Raw genomic sequence first — 16,797 nt, 5'->3', positions numbered from 1 at the left:
AACCTGCTCCCAGGATCTCCTACCCAAAAAGTCCAAGGTGGGTACAGACATACCTGGGCAGACGGCTGTGCTGCACACCCATTTTCCTGCTGTGCACGTGCTGAAACAAGGGGCCAAGGAGGCAGGTAGGTACCACCACCCAGGCCTGGGACCTGGCATGGCCCCCCAGTCAGCCTGGCCAGGTCTGCTGTATGCTTTGCTCAGGAGAATGTAGGCCCATCCCATCCCTAGTCTCCCCATCTCTAAAATGGGTGTTGAAGATGTCCCCTACCCACAATGAATTGGCTCTACTGGGATCCCCTGGAACTCAGAAATGTTGAGTCAGTGTCCCCGTGTCCTCAGGCTCCCAGATTCCAGAAGGACCACCTAAAGGGAGACCCCACAGCCACCCCGCTCCCTCCTGGCTGCAGGCACAGACCAGGCATTGCAGTCTTCCTTCACCACGGAGCCAGTTGGGTACAGGATCCCATGGAACTCACAGGGACACTCAGTGGGGGCCACACAGGCCCCATCTTCAAAGATGAGCCCTAGGACAATAGCAGAGGTCCACTCAACTCCTCTCTATCCCTGCTCACAACCCTCCCAGGGCTCCCCATGGCCTGTGATAGAGATCCTTAATCCAAGCCCAAACATTCTTGTTTCCAGCCTGTGAACACTCCCTGAACAAATAATCCCACCTCTAGACCCCACCCACCCTCACACATGATCCTTAAAGTCAGTGACTGTATCTTTAAATTATTTTATTCCACCCTCTGCTCACCAAGGTTTCGAAGCAAGTAAGCTGCACACCAGAGGAGCTCTAGAGGTATATACTCAGTGAAAAAGAGTAAGTCAGTGTGATTGGATGAAGGTTTAAACAAATGCATGTATGCATAACCGAATAAGTGATTCCTACTCATCTACACACCACAAACAGCTCAGTCTCCATCAAATCAAATGCTTTGATGAATCTCTCAAGAGCCTGTCACCTCTCATTTATTAGTAATTTGCTCCTTCCTCCCTTCATCGCATGATCAGGCATCCTCTGAGCTCCAGGCCAGGGCAATGGCGTCAGGCACCCTCCTGCCCAGCATACCATCAGGGCAGTAGCAGCCGTCCACACAGGCGATCTCGCTGTCCACACAGGATGCCCGGGGCTGGCAGGAGGCAGGGCAGCAGGCGATGCACTCGTTGTAGGTGAAGGCCTCCTCCTTGCAGTGCACAGCTAGGGAGGGAGAAGGTGGTTTGATCTGTTGGCTCTGTACTGGCCCCAGCTCCGTCAGGACCCAGTTCTTACCCCAGGACCCTGGGTAGGGATGAGAGGACTTTGATCATCTGATCCTCTTAGTTGTTAAGTGGCATTGAGTCAGTTCTGACTCATAGCTACCCTGTCTAGGGTTTCCAAGGAGCGACTGTTGAGTTTGAACCATGAACCTTGCCGTTCAAACGACTTTGCAGTCCAGCACATTAGCCCACAGCGCCACACCAGGACTCCCCTGATCCTCTAGTTCCAGTGAAATTAGCATTGGCCTGGGAGGCTCCAAGAAGCACTCTGTTTCACTCAGTGACCCTCCACCAGTCCCTCTCCCTCTGAGCCTCAGTTTTTCCATCTGTCCCATGGGAATGGGCCCTCAGAGTTAAAGCTCTGACAACTGTAGTTCTGAAGAGCAGGACAGAACACTGAGCTTGTCCAAGTCCCTCACTGCCCACCACCAGGCTGTACCTACCACACTGTGGGAGCTGGGACCTCCAGCCTATCAGGGGTCGCCCAGCCTGGGCACACGCTCGAGCATACTCTGCCAGTGCCCGACACCAGGTGACTTCATCACCTGCCGATCTGTGCAGGGAGACCAAGCGTCACACAGGAGCAAGGCCCAAGCTCCCAGAGCTCACTAGAGACTTCCAGGGTTTCGGGACACTCCCTCCTCTCCACACAGCTGCAGTAACAGGTATATAGAACCCACAACTGAAGGCAGGAGACCTGATTCTAATCCCACCAGGGGGTGTTGGGCCTTAGTAGAATGGGAAGCTCTGCACCATCCACGTAGATAAAAACTGCAGCGTTCGGGAAGTATGTTTCAGTGCCTGGGGTTATCAGACTCAGGGGACCAGACCCTGAGCCCTCACCCCAATAGTGGGAGGGGTCTTCTCACAGCTCAGTACTTCCCCAGCTCCTGGCTACCCACTCACTGGCAGAGATCGCTGGTACAACTGGCCATGAAGGGCAGAGGGCTGACGTAGGTATGGCAGGCATCAAAGGGGGACTGCAGCAGCACCTCACACCGCTCGTACACACCCTGGATGAGGGTCAGGAAATGGACAGCCCCTTGATTTCACCAGCCCCACCTGGAACCCCCACTTGGACCAGAGGGAGCAGAGAAAGGTCAGGAGAAGGATGGGATCATGGGCACCCAGCAATCCTGGGCCCCCACAGCCAGCAACCTTCCAGGATTGGACAGGAAAAGGAAGCCAGGCACAAGGTTGAGGGAAGGGGACAGGGGCGGACTCCAAGGGCCCAGACCTGCATGGCTACTGGACTTTGCTGCAGGCATGGTGGCCGGGGTGGGGAGGTGGTCATGGGCCCTGGAGGCTGGTTGGGGGCTGGCTCCTGCCAGCTATGCACAAACTCAGTCACATCGTCTGTCAGCTTCCCTGCAGAAGAGAATTGGGGAAAACATGGGATGAGGGCACAGGAGGGAAGGTGGGCAGAGGGCTCCAAGGGAAGGTGGGTGGGACTGAAGAAATGCCAGGAGATGAGCAAGGAGTTAAAGAATCCATTCTCTTATAATCCCATTCCAGTCTGCATTTCTCAGCTGAGCCATTCTCCTCACAAAAGCCATTGGGCATATATTAGTCAAAAATGCTCAAGAACCTGTAGTGGCTCCCTACTGCTCCAAACTCCAGTTCTGAGGAGGCAGTGCCTGAACCTGAACAGATTCCTGCACCTCTCTAAATCTCAGTTTCCCCACTGTGAAATGGAGGAAATAATTCCCCCATGAGGTTATTGCAAGAAATACATGAGTTGACTCAGGCATTCAAAACAGTATTTTGTTGGATATCAAAAAGCCTTACTTCCCTTCTTCTGACCAGAGTCATGATGAGTTAGCACTGACCCTTTACTTACACTCTTATGCTACTCTTGGAGTTCTGGTGTGGTTCAATAGGTTAAGCACTGGACAGTGAACTGAGGTCAATGGTTCAAACCTCAGAAAACCTACACAGAGTCTCTTTGAGTCTGAACCAACTTGACGGCACTTAACAACAACAATACCCCTCGGTAAGTACTTCAGCTGTAACAGGGACCTTTCTCTTCCTGGTTCCTCGCTGGTCCTCTGCTCCCAACACACACACAGAGTCCTTGCAGGGCCAATCCCACCTAGCAAAATGCTCAGCAAAAGTGGATGCTCGTTGGAAGGATGAATAAACAAGTGAGGATCTAATTGTTTGGAGGAGCAAAGGTCAGAATTGTCACTGCAGAAACCATGTGAAACACAAAACCTGGAAGGTACGCTCTACGTCTTCTTCTTGTTGTAGTTAAGTACTGTTGAGTCGGTTCTGACTCATAGAGACTCTGTATAGTGTTTCCAAGGAGCAGCTGGCGAGTTTAAACCACTGGCTTTGTGGTTAACGGTCCAGTGCTTGCTCTACGACGCCATACCAAGACTTCTAGGAACTCTCATTCTCACTATATTACATATGAGAAAACAGAGGTTCAGAGTAGTTAAGAACATGAGTGAGGATACACAGCTGGTAGGAATGGGCCCCTGGCCTCCCACTGGGTTTTTAAGACCATGACCTCAGGACCCTGTCCCTAGTCCCCTCCACCTCACCCAGCCTGGCCTGTCTCCTACCCACACCAGAACCTGTCAGAGGCCAGCTGTCCTGGGCCTCACCAGAGCTAGTCACCAGGTCGTCCTGGGGGTCAGCATTGTTGTTCCCACACAGCCCACGGGTCCAGCCCAGGAACTCTGGATTCATCTTGATGTAGACAGCTGAGGTGCCATCCCAGGCCAGGGTGAAAGCTTCCTGATGCCGAGCGATGATGTAGCCAGCAAGGCGCTGCAGACGTATGCTCCCCATCACATGTGGCAATGAGACTCTGCACAGTACAACCCAGATTTCTAGGGGCCACCCAGTAACTCAGTCCCTCCACCAGTCTACTACCTGAGGACCTATCACCGACACGGGCCTGCTCATTTGCCTGAGGGTCTGAGGGCCCCACATCCCTCCCCCTGGCCTCTCCCATGCCAGGAGGGGCTCTTTGGTCTTCCAAGGCTTTTAAAAATTGTAATCTCCCTAGAGGGAGAAATCTTAAGAGTGATTGAAATTTTGGAGTCCTTTCTCCAGCTCAGATGGGATACTATAAACAGACATCAACTTTGTTAATTTTTTTAGTGGGGAAGAAGGATGAAGTGGAAAGATAAAAAGCCAAGACAAGTGCTGGGGTGGGGAGGGGTGGGTGAGGAAGCTCAGAGAGAGAAAAACAGACGTGAAGCTACAGGATTCATGGGCACCTTCTCGGTTTTACTGGAACAAGGAACTTTGGCCTTTCTGAAATTTGGCAACTTTCAAACCAGTTGAAAATCAGGAAAGGAAAACAAAAGAAGTTTCTAACCAGTCAAAACGGGTATTAAAAAGGTCCATATAAAACACAAAATCCAGTTAATTCTGACTCACAGTGACCCCGTGCATGTCAGAATAGAATTGTGTTTTGTATGGTTGTTGTTGTTGTTGTTATGTGCCGTGGAGTCGGTTTCGACTCATAGCGACCCTGTACAGGGTTTCCGAGGCTATAAATCTTTACGGGAGCAGAAAGCCTCATCTTTCTCCTGCAGAACAGCTGGTAGTTTCAAACTGCTGACCTTGCGGTTCACAGCCCGATTCGTAACCACTACGCTACCAGAGTTTTTAATAGGTGCTTTTTCTGAACTAGATAGCCAAGCCTTTCTTCCAAGGTGTAGACTTAAAATTCTAATCTTTCAGTTAGCAGCCAAGTACATTATTCACTTGCACTATGTCTACCAATCTTTCATTCACAGGAGAAACCCTTGAGCCTTCAATTTTATACTCCTCCCCCAAAAGTCTGGTTGCACAGCTTCCAGGCCTGAAGCAGAAAATGAGAAGGGGCAGAAGGGGGTCCCCCTGACAGCAACATGAAGCGATGACAGTAAAGGAAAGATAGCAGTGGAAAAGAGATGCAAGTAAGAGTTCCGAGAGGACCACAATCTGGGGCTATTCAATGTGTCCCCAAGAAAGATAACTGATATCCAAAATGATCTCATGTTATCAAACTATGGTGAAAGTGGACCAGTATCTGCTTTGAAAATGAGGACTCGTGTGTGATCTATTTGGTAAGATCTCCATAAAATCATGGAGAGAAAACTATGCATTCTCATCGCAGTAACTGACTCATAGACAAATAACAACAACTGCATAGTGGAACACTCTCCACTGTCTAGAAAACTCAGTGATTTGCCTTAAAACCTACAGGATCTAAGAGTTTCAGAAACCCACGAGGGATTTACCCTTCAGCATGTTCCTGCCCTAGTGGTGGCGATTCTACTGTTTTTCCCCAGAAAGCTTTCTCCTTTAGGCTTGAGCAGGGCAGATGATCACCCTTTCCATCCCCCCATCCCCCAGCACCAGGGAGTAGAACAACTGAAGGTAGAAGGTGTTCATTACCTCACGCCTCCGTGGGTGACCTCCTTGGCCAGACGGATCTCTTGCTCACCGGAAAAGAAGAGACTGACAGACCTCGAGCAGGTGTAGGGGGAGGAACCACACTGCGGATCATTGTGCACCTGAGTGGGCAGGTGTAGGGGGAGGAACCACACTGCGGATCATTGTGCACCCGAGTGGGCAGGTGTAGGGGGAGGAATCACACTGCGGATCATTCTCACTATATTACAGATGAGAAAACATCTGTAATATACAGATGTGCACCCGAGTGGGCAGGTGTAGGGGGAGGAACCACACTGCGGATCATTGTGCACCCAAGTGGTCAGGTGTAGGGGGAGGAACCACACTGTGGATCATTGTGCACCTGAGTGGGATGTTCACAGGCCAGTTTGCAGGGTTCCTGGCACAGGTTCTGAGCCCAATAGACCCTTGTTGAGCTTCCACCCCTGACACGACACGTACTTTTCCTCTGTGATCTCTCCCAGTCCCCACAACATCACATGGAGGTTGTTAAGCACCATCAAATCGGTTCTGATTCATAGCGACCCTGTATAGGGTTTCCAAGGAGCAGATGATAAGTTTGAACTGCAGACCTTGCAGCTCAAACCATCCTTATGGCTGAGTGCTTATCCTACAGTGCTACACCAGGACTCCACATTGAGGTAGGAGCTATGATTCTCTGCATTTTCAAGAGGAGCCAACCGATGCTCAGAGAAGCTAAATGACTTAAGTCACACAGATAGCCAGGAAATGGCAGAGCCGGGATTCAAACCCAACTCTGGACGGTCAAATTCTAGGGCTCCTTTCAGTACACCATGCTACCTCTCAATTTCTAGATCTTTTGTTTATTGATTCCATATACATATACAATAAAACCATCTCATACTCATATAGAACATACATATACCATACTCACAGGGGACTCTCGGGGCACACACTGTGAGCACACACTCCACTCCTATCATGTCCCTGGGAGGTACAGAGTCTAGCCCGCCCTGCAGCATGCTGCACACAGATGCACATGCCAGTCCTATCCTTCATGCCACATGCATGTCTCCTCTGCCCACTGTTCAGACAGAGCCCACACCTGTAAGATCACAGGACCCAGACAGGTAACTTCCTAGTACTTGGGGAAAGGTTTTCAAATGTCTCCCTGAAAACCGTGGCAGCTGTTCCCAGGAACAAACCTTTCACTAGATTACTATGAAATGTGGATGAGCAAAAAACTGGAGCCACTTGGAATTAAATGGGACCTGGGAAAGCGATCTCATGGTCTAATGATGCATTTTCAAACCTGGGAAAGTGATCTCATGGTCTAATGATGCATTTTCAAACCTGGGAAAGCGATCTCATGATCTAATGATACATTTTCAAACTTTTTGTTTGCTTGCTTTATTATGACTCACAGTAAGAAATACATCTATAAATAAAACACCAAACTTACAAAATCATATCTACCTCTGTTGTTGTTGTTAAGTGCCATCGAGTTGGTTCCGACCCATAACAACCCTGTATAGGGTTTCCAAGGAGCAGCTGGTGAGCTTGAACCACCGACCTTACAGTTCAAATGGCTTTGCAGTCTAGTACATTTTGTGTATAATGTATTCTTGTATTGTTTTGTTCTTTTTCTTTTTTTCCTTTGGTGCCCATGGCAACTCCTTAAACTGTTTTCATCGCCCACTAATATGTGTCATCCCACTCATTTAATTAATTACAACATATCCGTCATGAAATGACACAGAAGCATTCTGATTTATGATACCCCCAGGCTGAGAGGAGAGAGTTGGTCACAGTCCCCAGCCCGTAGGGGGCATGGCTCCCAGAGCAGCCTTTTGGCAGATTTATGTCTGAGACAAAAGAGGCAAGCAAAGGAGTACCAGGAAGTGGCACTGAACATGAAAACACTCCCGAATCCCCACCCCCTGGGCCCTAACTCAGTACTGACCAAGAAGCCCTCCAGCAGAATGGCTCCCCAAGTAGACTTCCTGTAGGGTGTAGCTGGGATGATGTGTGCCTTAAGGTAAGTGCGTACTTCTGGTCTGCCGATAGTGAATCCTACTCATGTATTCATTTGACAGACTTTTGCTGAGCACTAATCCAGGAGTCCTGGTGTGGCACTACAGGGTAAGCACTAGACTGCTAACTGCAAGCTCGGAGGTTCAAATCTACCAGCCAAACCGACTCAAGTTCACTATGAGTTAGAACTGACTCTACAGCACTTAACAACAACAACAATCCAGGTATTAAGGATACCAAGTAAAAAGATATGGTCCATGTCTTTAGGAAATTAATAGCTGGTAGAGGAGATCAGCCCAGAAACATACCTTTGTAAGAGAAATGCAATAAAAGAATAATGACATCAAATCCTGGTTACAGAGAAAAGCCTGTCAACCAACTTGGAGGTCAGAAAATCCAGGAAGTCTCCTTAGAGGAGGTGACCCTACACTGAATCTTCTAGTATATCTTTGAGGCACCATCCCCTCTTGTCTCAGGCTCTTAACCTAGAATGTTTTCCTGTCGCACACTCCCCACCCAAGCCACCCTTCACTTGGCTAGCTCAAACTCACCCTTCAAACCCCAACTCAAATGACATTTCTTCCAGGAAGCCTCCCCTGACCTGATTATCATTCCTCCCAACAAGCAAGGTTACATTTCTGTCACACTCTTTCAGTGTTTGCCATTTCTCCACTGTAGCACTCAGTTGCAATTGAAATGATTCATTGGATTTGATGTGTGTTTTCCCCAGTAGACTACGTATGAGCTCTGAGGACAGAGACTGCATCTATGATGTTGTTCACGAAGGCTTGTGTCAGGAAAAGAGTACCAAACTCACTGCCATTGAGTCGATTCTGACTCATCACAACCCTATAGGACACAGTAGAACGGCTCCTTCTCTCTCCCTAGACTATAAATCTTTACCAGAGCAGTCAGCTTCAACTTTTGCCTGCAAAGTGGCTGGTGGGTTTGAACTGCCAACCTTTTGGTTAGCAGCCCAATGCTTAACCCATTGTGCCACCAGTGTTCCTTAGAAAAGAGTACAGCACACACTAAATGTGTACTTGATGACTGAGTGATGGAATGAATGAATGGCCAGGGGCAACCAGGATAGAGCGGGGGAGAGAAAATCAATGCCCAACACTGAGGACCAAGGAGGGTGCCAGCCTCTAACTACTACAAGCCAACCCAGTCTCCTGGGCAATGGTGTTGTCCTGGCTAGGTGGGGCTGGGAGGGGGATCTCACCTGGACTGAGAAGCTCTGCTCCTCAGGTTCATGGTACCCCACCAGTGTGTAGCTGCTCTTCCCGGACAGGTAGTAGTACAGGCCATCGAACGTCTCCACATGGTGCTGTCCCCACACCCGGCAGATGCTGTCCCGCTCAGGGCCGGCATTGTACACTGAGCCAGGGAAAAAAGAACCTCTCTGTGTAGTCATAGTGGATACCAAGCCAGGTTGACGGGTCCCAGGCCTGGCCGAGCCACCCTCATCCCACCCAGACCAAGACCCCTATACCTCAGGTCCATCAACCTTGCCTGCACTCATACCCCTTCCCAGGGGTGGAGCCCAAACCTACCCATCTGGCAGCGTGGTCCAGTCGCATTGAAGCGTCTGCAGTCACAGAAGGCTGGGTGCACACACTCACCCCCATTGAAGCAGGAGAACAAGTCTGCAAGGGAGATACAGAAAGTTAGCCGCAGCCAGTAATGTACCTCCATCCTCAGGCAGGGGCACCAGGCCTCAGCAGCTAGTCTTAATGAAGGCACCAGCACTGGTGCCTCAGACCATAGCTCTGACCCCTTTCTGGCAGGTAGGTGGGTCTCGGAGTACCTGCTATCATCTAGCACTAGGCAGCCCCCCACCCCTGGGGCACTGTCTCATCTGGGCCCTCAACTCCCTAAGCTGAGTTTCTGGCTGGTGGGCAAGGCAGGCAGGTGAGGGAGAGGACCAGGAAGTGAGCCAAGAGGCACAGCACAAGACAGGGTGAGAGGAGAGGCCAGGGATACAAGAGAGAGGGGTGGGCAATGCCACAGGAAGGGCAAAGACGCCACAAGTGAAGCAGAGAGATAGAAAGAAAAACACAAAACACGAAAGCACAATCTCACTCCAATCAGACAGTGAGACCAGGAAAGCCGCAGGCAGTGATCACAGGAAGAGAGGCCATCAGAGGGAATCTTTTCCTCTACCCCGCAACCTGGAAGGAGAAGGCAGTAGAGCTGAAGGCCAGGCCATGGCTGGGAAGGCAGACAGAGAGCCCAAGCGAGGAGAAGTCACAAGATGCACCAGGAGAAGCTCCCCACCCAACCCCCCCAGAGCCGCACCCATTCACAACTCAGTGGCCCCAGGTGCACGCTTACAAGCAGGTGCACACTTGGCCCGATGGAGACGCCTTTCCCAGGAAGACATGGCCAAGGAGTCCAGTGCTTCTGCACCCTTTTAAAGACAGGAAGATAAGGTGACTGGATTATGGACCACCTTCCTGGAGGCCATAACCCTCCCCTTCAATGGCCTGGGATTATGGAAGGGAGACTTTTCAGAGGAGCTAAGACCTGGTTTTTACTTCCAAAGTGGCATCTGTGAGGCTTGCAGCCTGGACAAGACCTTTCCCTTTCATGCGCCATATCCCCCTTCTCCCCCTTGCTCCTTCTGCAGCAAACCTTTGTGTCCGCCACAGGCCAATACAAAACCCGCTTGTCTGGAGAACAAACATGACTCCTCTCACCACAGAAACAACCTGAGGCAGAGCTAAGAAACAAAGGCAGCTCCTCGCCCCAGAGCAAGGGAACATCTCACCCCACCCCTTTATCTTCCATTTGGGCTCTTCCACCAAGAGCAAAAACAGTGCCTCCTAGAGCACCTCTCACGGTCCCCAGAACTGGGCTCTAGCCAGGACTCTTTTTCCCTGACACACAAACCTGATAGGCAAAACATGTCTATGAAATTCTGTTTTCCAAACCAGAAATCCTAACATATGGGATTTACCATCTGAAGTCAGGACTTCCCTGAACCTGATGGATGGACAGCCATCAAACAGCTAGCTGACTTGAACACCCAACCTCTTGAAATCTCAGTCCAAGGTGTCTAATATCACATGTGGGCATGAAGGGCCTCTCCTCTCTCGTTTGTACAGTTTCCCAGAACTGTGTACCAGGAACAGTGCAAGGTGTCTGTGATAACTGCAGTGAACAAGACAAAGTCCCTATCCTCATGGGAGTTATGTTCTTGTTTGTAGGGTCAATAAGTCACAAACCGAACTGTGGGTATTTGTTTCACCTGTCTTCCTCCGTCATGGTCATTCCTGCATCCCCAGGCTGAATTCACAGACTCTGGCCAAGGTCTTGACACACAGCAAGTATTCTGAACACTTGTTCCCTGGAACCCAACTCCATCTCTTTGTTTCTAGTTGGTGAATGAAGTCTTTTCACCTCATTCCCTGATGCTCATATCCCCTTCACTGTTGTTCTGATCTCCTGGAAGGGCGCTGATCTATCCTTTGCCAGATTCTAATGTTCCCATCCAACTCTGGTGTGGCACTGTAGGATCAGGACTGGACTTTGAACCACAAGGTCAGAAGTTCAAACCAACCAGCTGCTCCTCAGAAACTCTATACAGGGTAACTATGAATCGGAACCAACTAAATGGCACTTAGCAACAACAACAACAATGTCCTCACCCAATTCTGACCCCTGTTTCTTGGGATCTTGCCAGTTCTACTTACACTATAAACCAGGCCTAGTTCCAGGAATCAGCTGCCTACTCTGGTAGGAAGCCCTCAGAGGCCATGAGTTTTAGGGGAGACAGAGTCAAGGAAAACAGTTACCACCATAGCTCCTACCTAAGCCTGGCCTTTGTTCCTCCCCACTCCTTACCCCCACTCATATATGACCTCGGTGAAACTCATATAAAGCCATTTTCTTTAAATCCTGTCCAAATGAGTAATTACTTTTTAATATAGATCATAGGTTCTTAGTCCTTTTATGCATGGACTCTTTGACAAGCTGATCAAGCCTAAATGCCTTCTCAGAATGTTTTTCAATGCATAAAATAAAATACATAAAACCACAAAGGAAACCAATTATAGCACAATGCAGTAAGGAAAATACAAAAATGTGTCATCTAGTAATAGTTGTACTTCTTTATTTACATATTAAATAAGAAGATCTAGAAGTAGTAAAGAGTATAAATGGTATTTTGGGATATCAGCAACAACTATAATTTCTATTAGCGATTTCTATTACTGACAGTCATGAACACTTAATATTCTTTTAGCCTCTAGTAATCATTGGAAAGAAAGCGAAAGCTCAATAGATTGGGGTTCATGTAAATAACATTTTTTTTTTTTTTCTCATCCAAGTTCATGCATCAGAAGGTCTATAACCATCAGTTTGCTGGAGATTGCATTCTGGGAGACAAGGCAACTTCTAAATGAAAGGTGGTAGGCTGCTGGTCTGGGATCCCACCCTCCATTTACCCTACCAATAAGAACATTCTGGATAGGACCTCCCCCACCCACCCACCTTCTCCTCCCAACAGTAACCTGGAGGTGATCATTCTAATCTCTTATTGGCTCTGAGGAGGAATGTGAGGAACCTGCTGGGGTCTCTGGTCCAGATGCTTGGGAAGTTCCCTTTATAAGAAAAGAGGGGGGACCCCAACCCTGGAATCCAATACAAAAGGAAGCCTGCTGGGGAATGAGGTTGTTAGATAGGATCGTTGCACCACTACCATGCCTGAATTCCTGGGACCCTGTGGGGTATTCATGGTACAGAGGAGCAGTGACTGTCTCCACCAGAGACACTGCTCCACCTGATTGTGGAACCCTGGCAAATCCTCCATCTAACTCAGTTTCTCTATCTATAAAAAGAATGACTACATTGCCTTTCAACTCAAACTGTATTTAACTGCAATTCTAAAAAGTAAGCACATGAGAAATCAAAGACTCCAATAATTCGCATGTTACAGAATAGGCGTGAGCCCCATCTACCTTGAGGCCTCCAGGTATATTTCCAAAGAACAGGTAATTGGGACCCATCCCTTTCCATGATAAGTGATAATTCCCCAACCTGCCAGCACAAGGGGCTACCCAGAGCTGGTCCCTGGGGCCAGGGCATGAGGAGGAGCTCCAGCTGCTCTGGGCTGAATTTGTAGCTTGTCTGTAATTCTGGAAAGGATGCAGTAAATGCAGACCAGAAGTAAAAACAGATCCCGAGTTACCTGAGCCAGAGACACCAAAAAAGGTTGGTGTAGGGAGAAAACACAACAGCCACCTCTCCTTCAGACAGAAAGGTGGGCAATGAAGGATGGTCATGACTCAGGACTCTGCTTCTCAACTGACCCTTTTTGGAAACCTCCACCAGGGGGCGTGGTTTTTGTTCAGGGTTTGGGGAGGGGCCTCTGGCAGGGTTAGGGTCTTCCCAGGCCAGGCAGGGAAAACAGAACTCCTCACCTACCTACTTTCACCAGAGGGAGGGAGATTCAGCTGTCCCCAGATAGGGTCTTGGTGCTGCTGCGTCCCCCCCACCCACACACACACACAAATGAGCCAGAGATGGGATCTCAAGAGATGAGAGTGAGCAGTATCTTATGAATTTGCACACTTCAAACACGTACCAGGAACCTCTTTGTTCCTTCCTGTGTGACTTCTGAGGCAGCGTTCCTGCAACCTATAGGGCTCCCTGTGACCCTCAGACCCAGGCAGAACCCAGCTTCCTACCCAGTGAAACCCCCTTCCAGAGAAGTCTCCTACCTGACCTCCCATCACTGTTGGGGCATCTCCTATGGGAAAGGTCACCTCCTGGTGACTGACACTAGATGAGAAAAAAGGTTGGCATGGGTGAGTGGGGGAGACTGGGACGGGTTGTGCTTCCCCCAGGACCAGCTCCCACCTCCAGACCCAGCCTACCCACACTCGGAATGAGGATGGGCAGCCACAAACTAGGGCTTACTCACCTGGATTCCTGGACAGGCTCTGGCTGAAGCTCGCCAGGACCCCGTGGAGTGGGTGCTATGGCTGGAGAGGAGATTTACTGTCCACTCAAGTGTGCCTCCCAGCTGCTCCCAGCCCACCATACACACACCTCTAGGAACCCTCTTCCACATCACCTGACGACTCCCCATCCTCTCTTCCCCGCACCCCTGAAGAATCCGTCCTCTGGATCCCTTCACCCTTCTCCAGTAAGTCTCCCCCTTTCCTCCCATTCCCTGGATCCGGATCTCTCCAATTCCTCACCTTAGGTCTCTTCCACTCCGCCCAGCTCAGAACCCTTCCTCTTGAAGTGCCAGCCTCTCTGGCTTTCCGTGCCCCTCTCCCCAACCCAGTCACCCACATCTTCCGGACTGTCCTGTCTTCGCTCGGACCCCCATCTCTCCTTCCTCTTTCCAAAGGGCCTTGGCCCCTTCCCCTAAACGTTTCCCCACTCAGAGCTTCCGGGAATCCTCACCGAGGCGCTGCACCTGCGGGGACTCCCCTGCCGGCTCTCCCCGGGGCAGCCAGAAGCAAGCCAGGAGCAGGCAGAGCGCGGGCGCCGGGGCGCGGGGGACCGGGGCCCTCATAGGGGCGCGTTGGAGCTGGGGAACCTTGACGAGGGCCGAAATCCCGAGGTGCCTTTCCCAGCCTAGGCAGGGTCACACCTCCGCAGCCGCGGTTCCTCTAGCTCTCTTGCCCTAGAGCTCCCTCTGCCCCTCCTCCCAAGCTCGGCTCCTCCTGGAGATGGAGCGCCGGGACTGCCCAGCTCATTATCATAATGTAGCGCCTGGCCATGGCCCAGCCTTCGCCCTTCTTGGCCTGTCGCAGTTCTTCGTGAGGGGTGTCTGGATTCAAATCTTACAAGGCTAAGTTCCCTGGAGGAGCTAGGAGGCAGTTTGTGCATCCCCCAACTCCCCTTACTACTCAGAGGTCCCTGCCTCCGGAACCTAGGTCCTGAACGTCCCCGAAACACCAGAGCCCCAAGATAGTGATATGAGTCTGGTTATCTCATTTCACTGAGACTCCCGGGACATAGCACTCAGTGGTCAATGGTCAGTGGTCAGCAACAAAACCAGGACCAGAGCCTGCACTCTCCACGACAGTCCCCACCTGGGAATGAATGGATCAGGACTCTTCAGGCCCCAGCTCCACAAAGGTTTGCTGAAGGACAGGAGTGCCTAGTGTTGTTGTTGTTAAGTGCCGTGGTTCTGACTCATAGCGACTCCGTAGAGGGTATTCGAGGAGCAGTTGGTGGCTTTGAACCGCCGACCTTGCAACTAGCAGTCCTGTGTTTATACTACAGCGCCACACCAGGACTCCAAGTGCCTCGTGTTCCCATATAATTGCTCCATCAAGGCCAGACTTAGGCAAAAAAAAAAAAGACCTTATTTCTGTGAACAAGACGCACTCTTTGTCTAGAAGAAATTAAAAGATGATGACGTCAGCCTGAGGACCTCAACAATGTGGACATGCGGCCAACGCTTAGCTTAGAGAACACTAGATGCCATATCCTACAGATGGTGAGGGGGTGCTAGTGGTATGGACCCCAGTGAACTGTGTCGGATTACCCAATAAGCAAGACAAGCACAGGTTTTCTTGTGTTTATTTACCAATCTGTAGTAAACAGTTTCACATTTCATTACCACATCAAAGATTCTGCTTCTAAGTGTGCTGGCATCTGTCTCCCAACTTCACAGCACCTCTTACAGAGTCAAATTTTACAATCCTTACCAGGGGCTTGCCTGTTGTTGTTGTTAAATGCCTGTGATTCAGTTCTGACTCACAGTGACCCTATATAAGATTTCCAAGGAACAACAGGTGGATTTGAACCCCTGACCTTGTAGTTCAAGCCAACCTTGAGGTCCAGCGCATTATTCTGTAATGCCACAATCAGGATTCCTGGCAGGGGCCTAGTACCCATTCAACAAGGTAAACATGGGCTTCCTTGTGCTTACTTTTTGCTTGTTGGGTCATCTGCCTCTGCCAGTAGACCTTGGGCAGGAGTATGGATTCAGGATCTACTCATTAATTCATGCATTTAGCATATACTTGTTAGGCATATAGTCTGTACCACATTCTGTTCTGGGAATTTAATGGATAAAGCACACAATATACAGGGTATTTTGGAATCCTGGTGTGGCGTTGTGGGTTAACCCACCAGACTGCAAAGCCATTAGAACTGCCAGGTTGGCAGTTCAAGCTCACCAGCTGCTCCTCAGAAACCCTATACCGGGTCGCTATGGGTCCGAACCAACTCTATGACAATTAACAAATACAGCGTATTTAGGCCATGGGCATAGATAGAAAAGCAGAGAAGAGAAAGGCAAGGATAAATTTTGAAAGGACATTGGTTAAATAAGGGCAAAGACAGGGCTGTCTCAGAGGCAGCTTGAAAATGAGCATTCATTGGAGAGGAAAACCAGTACCCAGTGCTGCCACCAAAACCAAGGTGGGAGCTTTAGGAAGAGGGAGTGTGTGGTGGTATGTAAAAGGATTGGGGTGACCAGTGGACCTTGTTCCCTCTGCCAAGGATAAATACCACTCTGTCTAAGTTCTAAATATGAAATAAGCTACCATGCGACATAGTTAAGAAAGATCGAGGACCACATTTATTTTGTGGGGTATTTTCTATACCTTTGAAAATCCCACAAGTCCTTTCCTTTTATATCCTACTTAGCTAGCTAATGTTGTTGTTGTTGTTGTTGTTAGTGCCATCGAGTCAGTTCTGACTCATAGCGACCTTGCATAGGGTTTCCAAGGAGTGGCTGGTGAATTTGAACCACCAACCTTGTGGTTCAAATCGACTTTGCAGCCCAGCACATTAACCCACAGCGCCACATCAAAACCAGCTAATAGTAAGGTGAAAACACAGATAATATTTTAGGGTTCTTTCCCAGCAGGAATTTACATCTTAAACTAGGCAAAAATTTAGTCCAAATAAAAACAGTGTGCTTGTAAAACTTTCACTATTGGAAAATGGGATGTAGAGAAGGGGGTCTACAGGGTGTTCCTGAAGTTACAATTATAGGTGGTTACCTGATTCGAACTGCTCTCCATCTCCTTGTCCCTGGCTCCCTAACATGGTGTAAATGGGTCAGGTCCACACCCTAGATGAAGTCCAGGGCAAGCTTTATAATTAAAAGTCCCCCTCTCCCAATTCACCATCCATTTCTCTCAG

General features: G+C 49.6%; 1 protein-coding gene across 1 annotated transcript in view; it reads right to left on the bottom strand.

Annotated features, from left to right (window-relative positions):
- OTOG (otogelin) overlaps positions 1–14,206 on the bottom strand; it is an 89,978-nt gene extending 75,772 nt beyond the window's left edge. Inside the window, exons 1-13 of the mRNA XM_006865829.1 lie at positions 14,095–14,206; positions 13,401–13,501; positions 10,012–10,087; positions 9,231–9,323; positions 8,900–9,054; positions 5,662–5,780; positions 3,873–4,078; positions 2,501–2,631; positions 2,170–2,276; positions 1,707–1,816; positions 1,076–1,204; positions 419–527; positions 54–100 (exon numbers count right to left, since the gene is read on the bottom strand). Of these exons, the coding sequence (XP_006865891.1) occupies positions 54–100; positions 419–527; positions 1,076–1,204; positions 1,707–1,816; positions 2,170–2,276; positions 2,501–2,631; positions 3,873–4,078; positions 5,662–5,780; positions 8,900–9,054; positions 9,231–9,323; positions 10,012–10,087; positions 13,401–13,501; positions 14,095–14,206 (1,495 nt within the window). The remainder of the gene's footprint in view (positions 1–53; positions 101–418; positions 528–1,075; positions 1,205–1,706; positions 1,817–2,169; positions 2,277–2,500; positions 2,632–3,872; positions 4,079–5,661; positions 5,781–8,899; positions 9,055–9,230; positions 9,324–10,011; positions 10,088–13,400; positions 13,502–14,094) is intronic.
- Between the last annotated feature and the right edge of the window lie 2,591 nt (positions 14,207–16,797).

This window comes from Chrysochloris asiatica, unplaced genomic scaffold (genome assembly GCF_000296735.1).
Source record: "Chrysochloris asiatica unplaced genomic scaffold, ChrAsi1.0 scaffold00083, whole genome shotgun sequence".
NCBI classification, from domain to species: domain Eukaryota; kingdom Metazoa; phylum Chordata; class Mammalia; order Afrosoricida; family Chrysochloridae; genus Chrysochloris; species Chrysochloris asiatica.
Note: the sequence above shows the minus strand (reverse complement) of the source record. Positions and strands in the feature narration are given on the sequence as shown.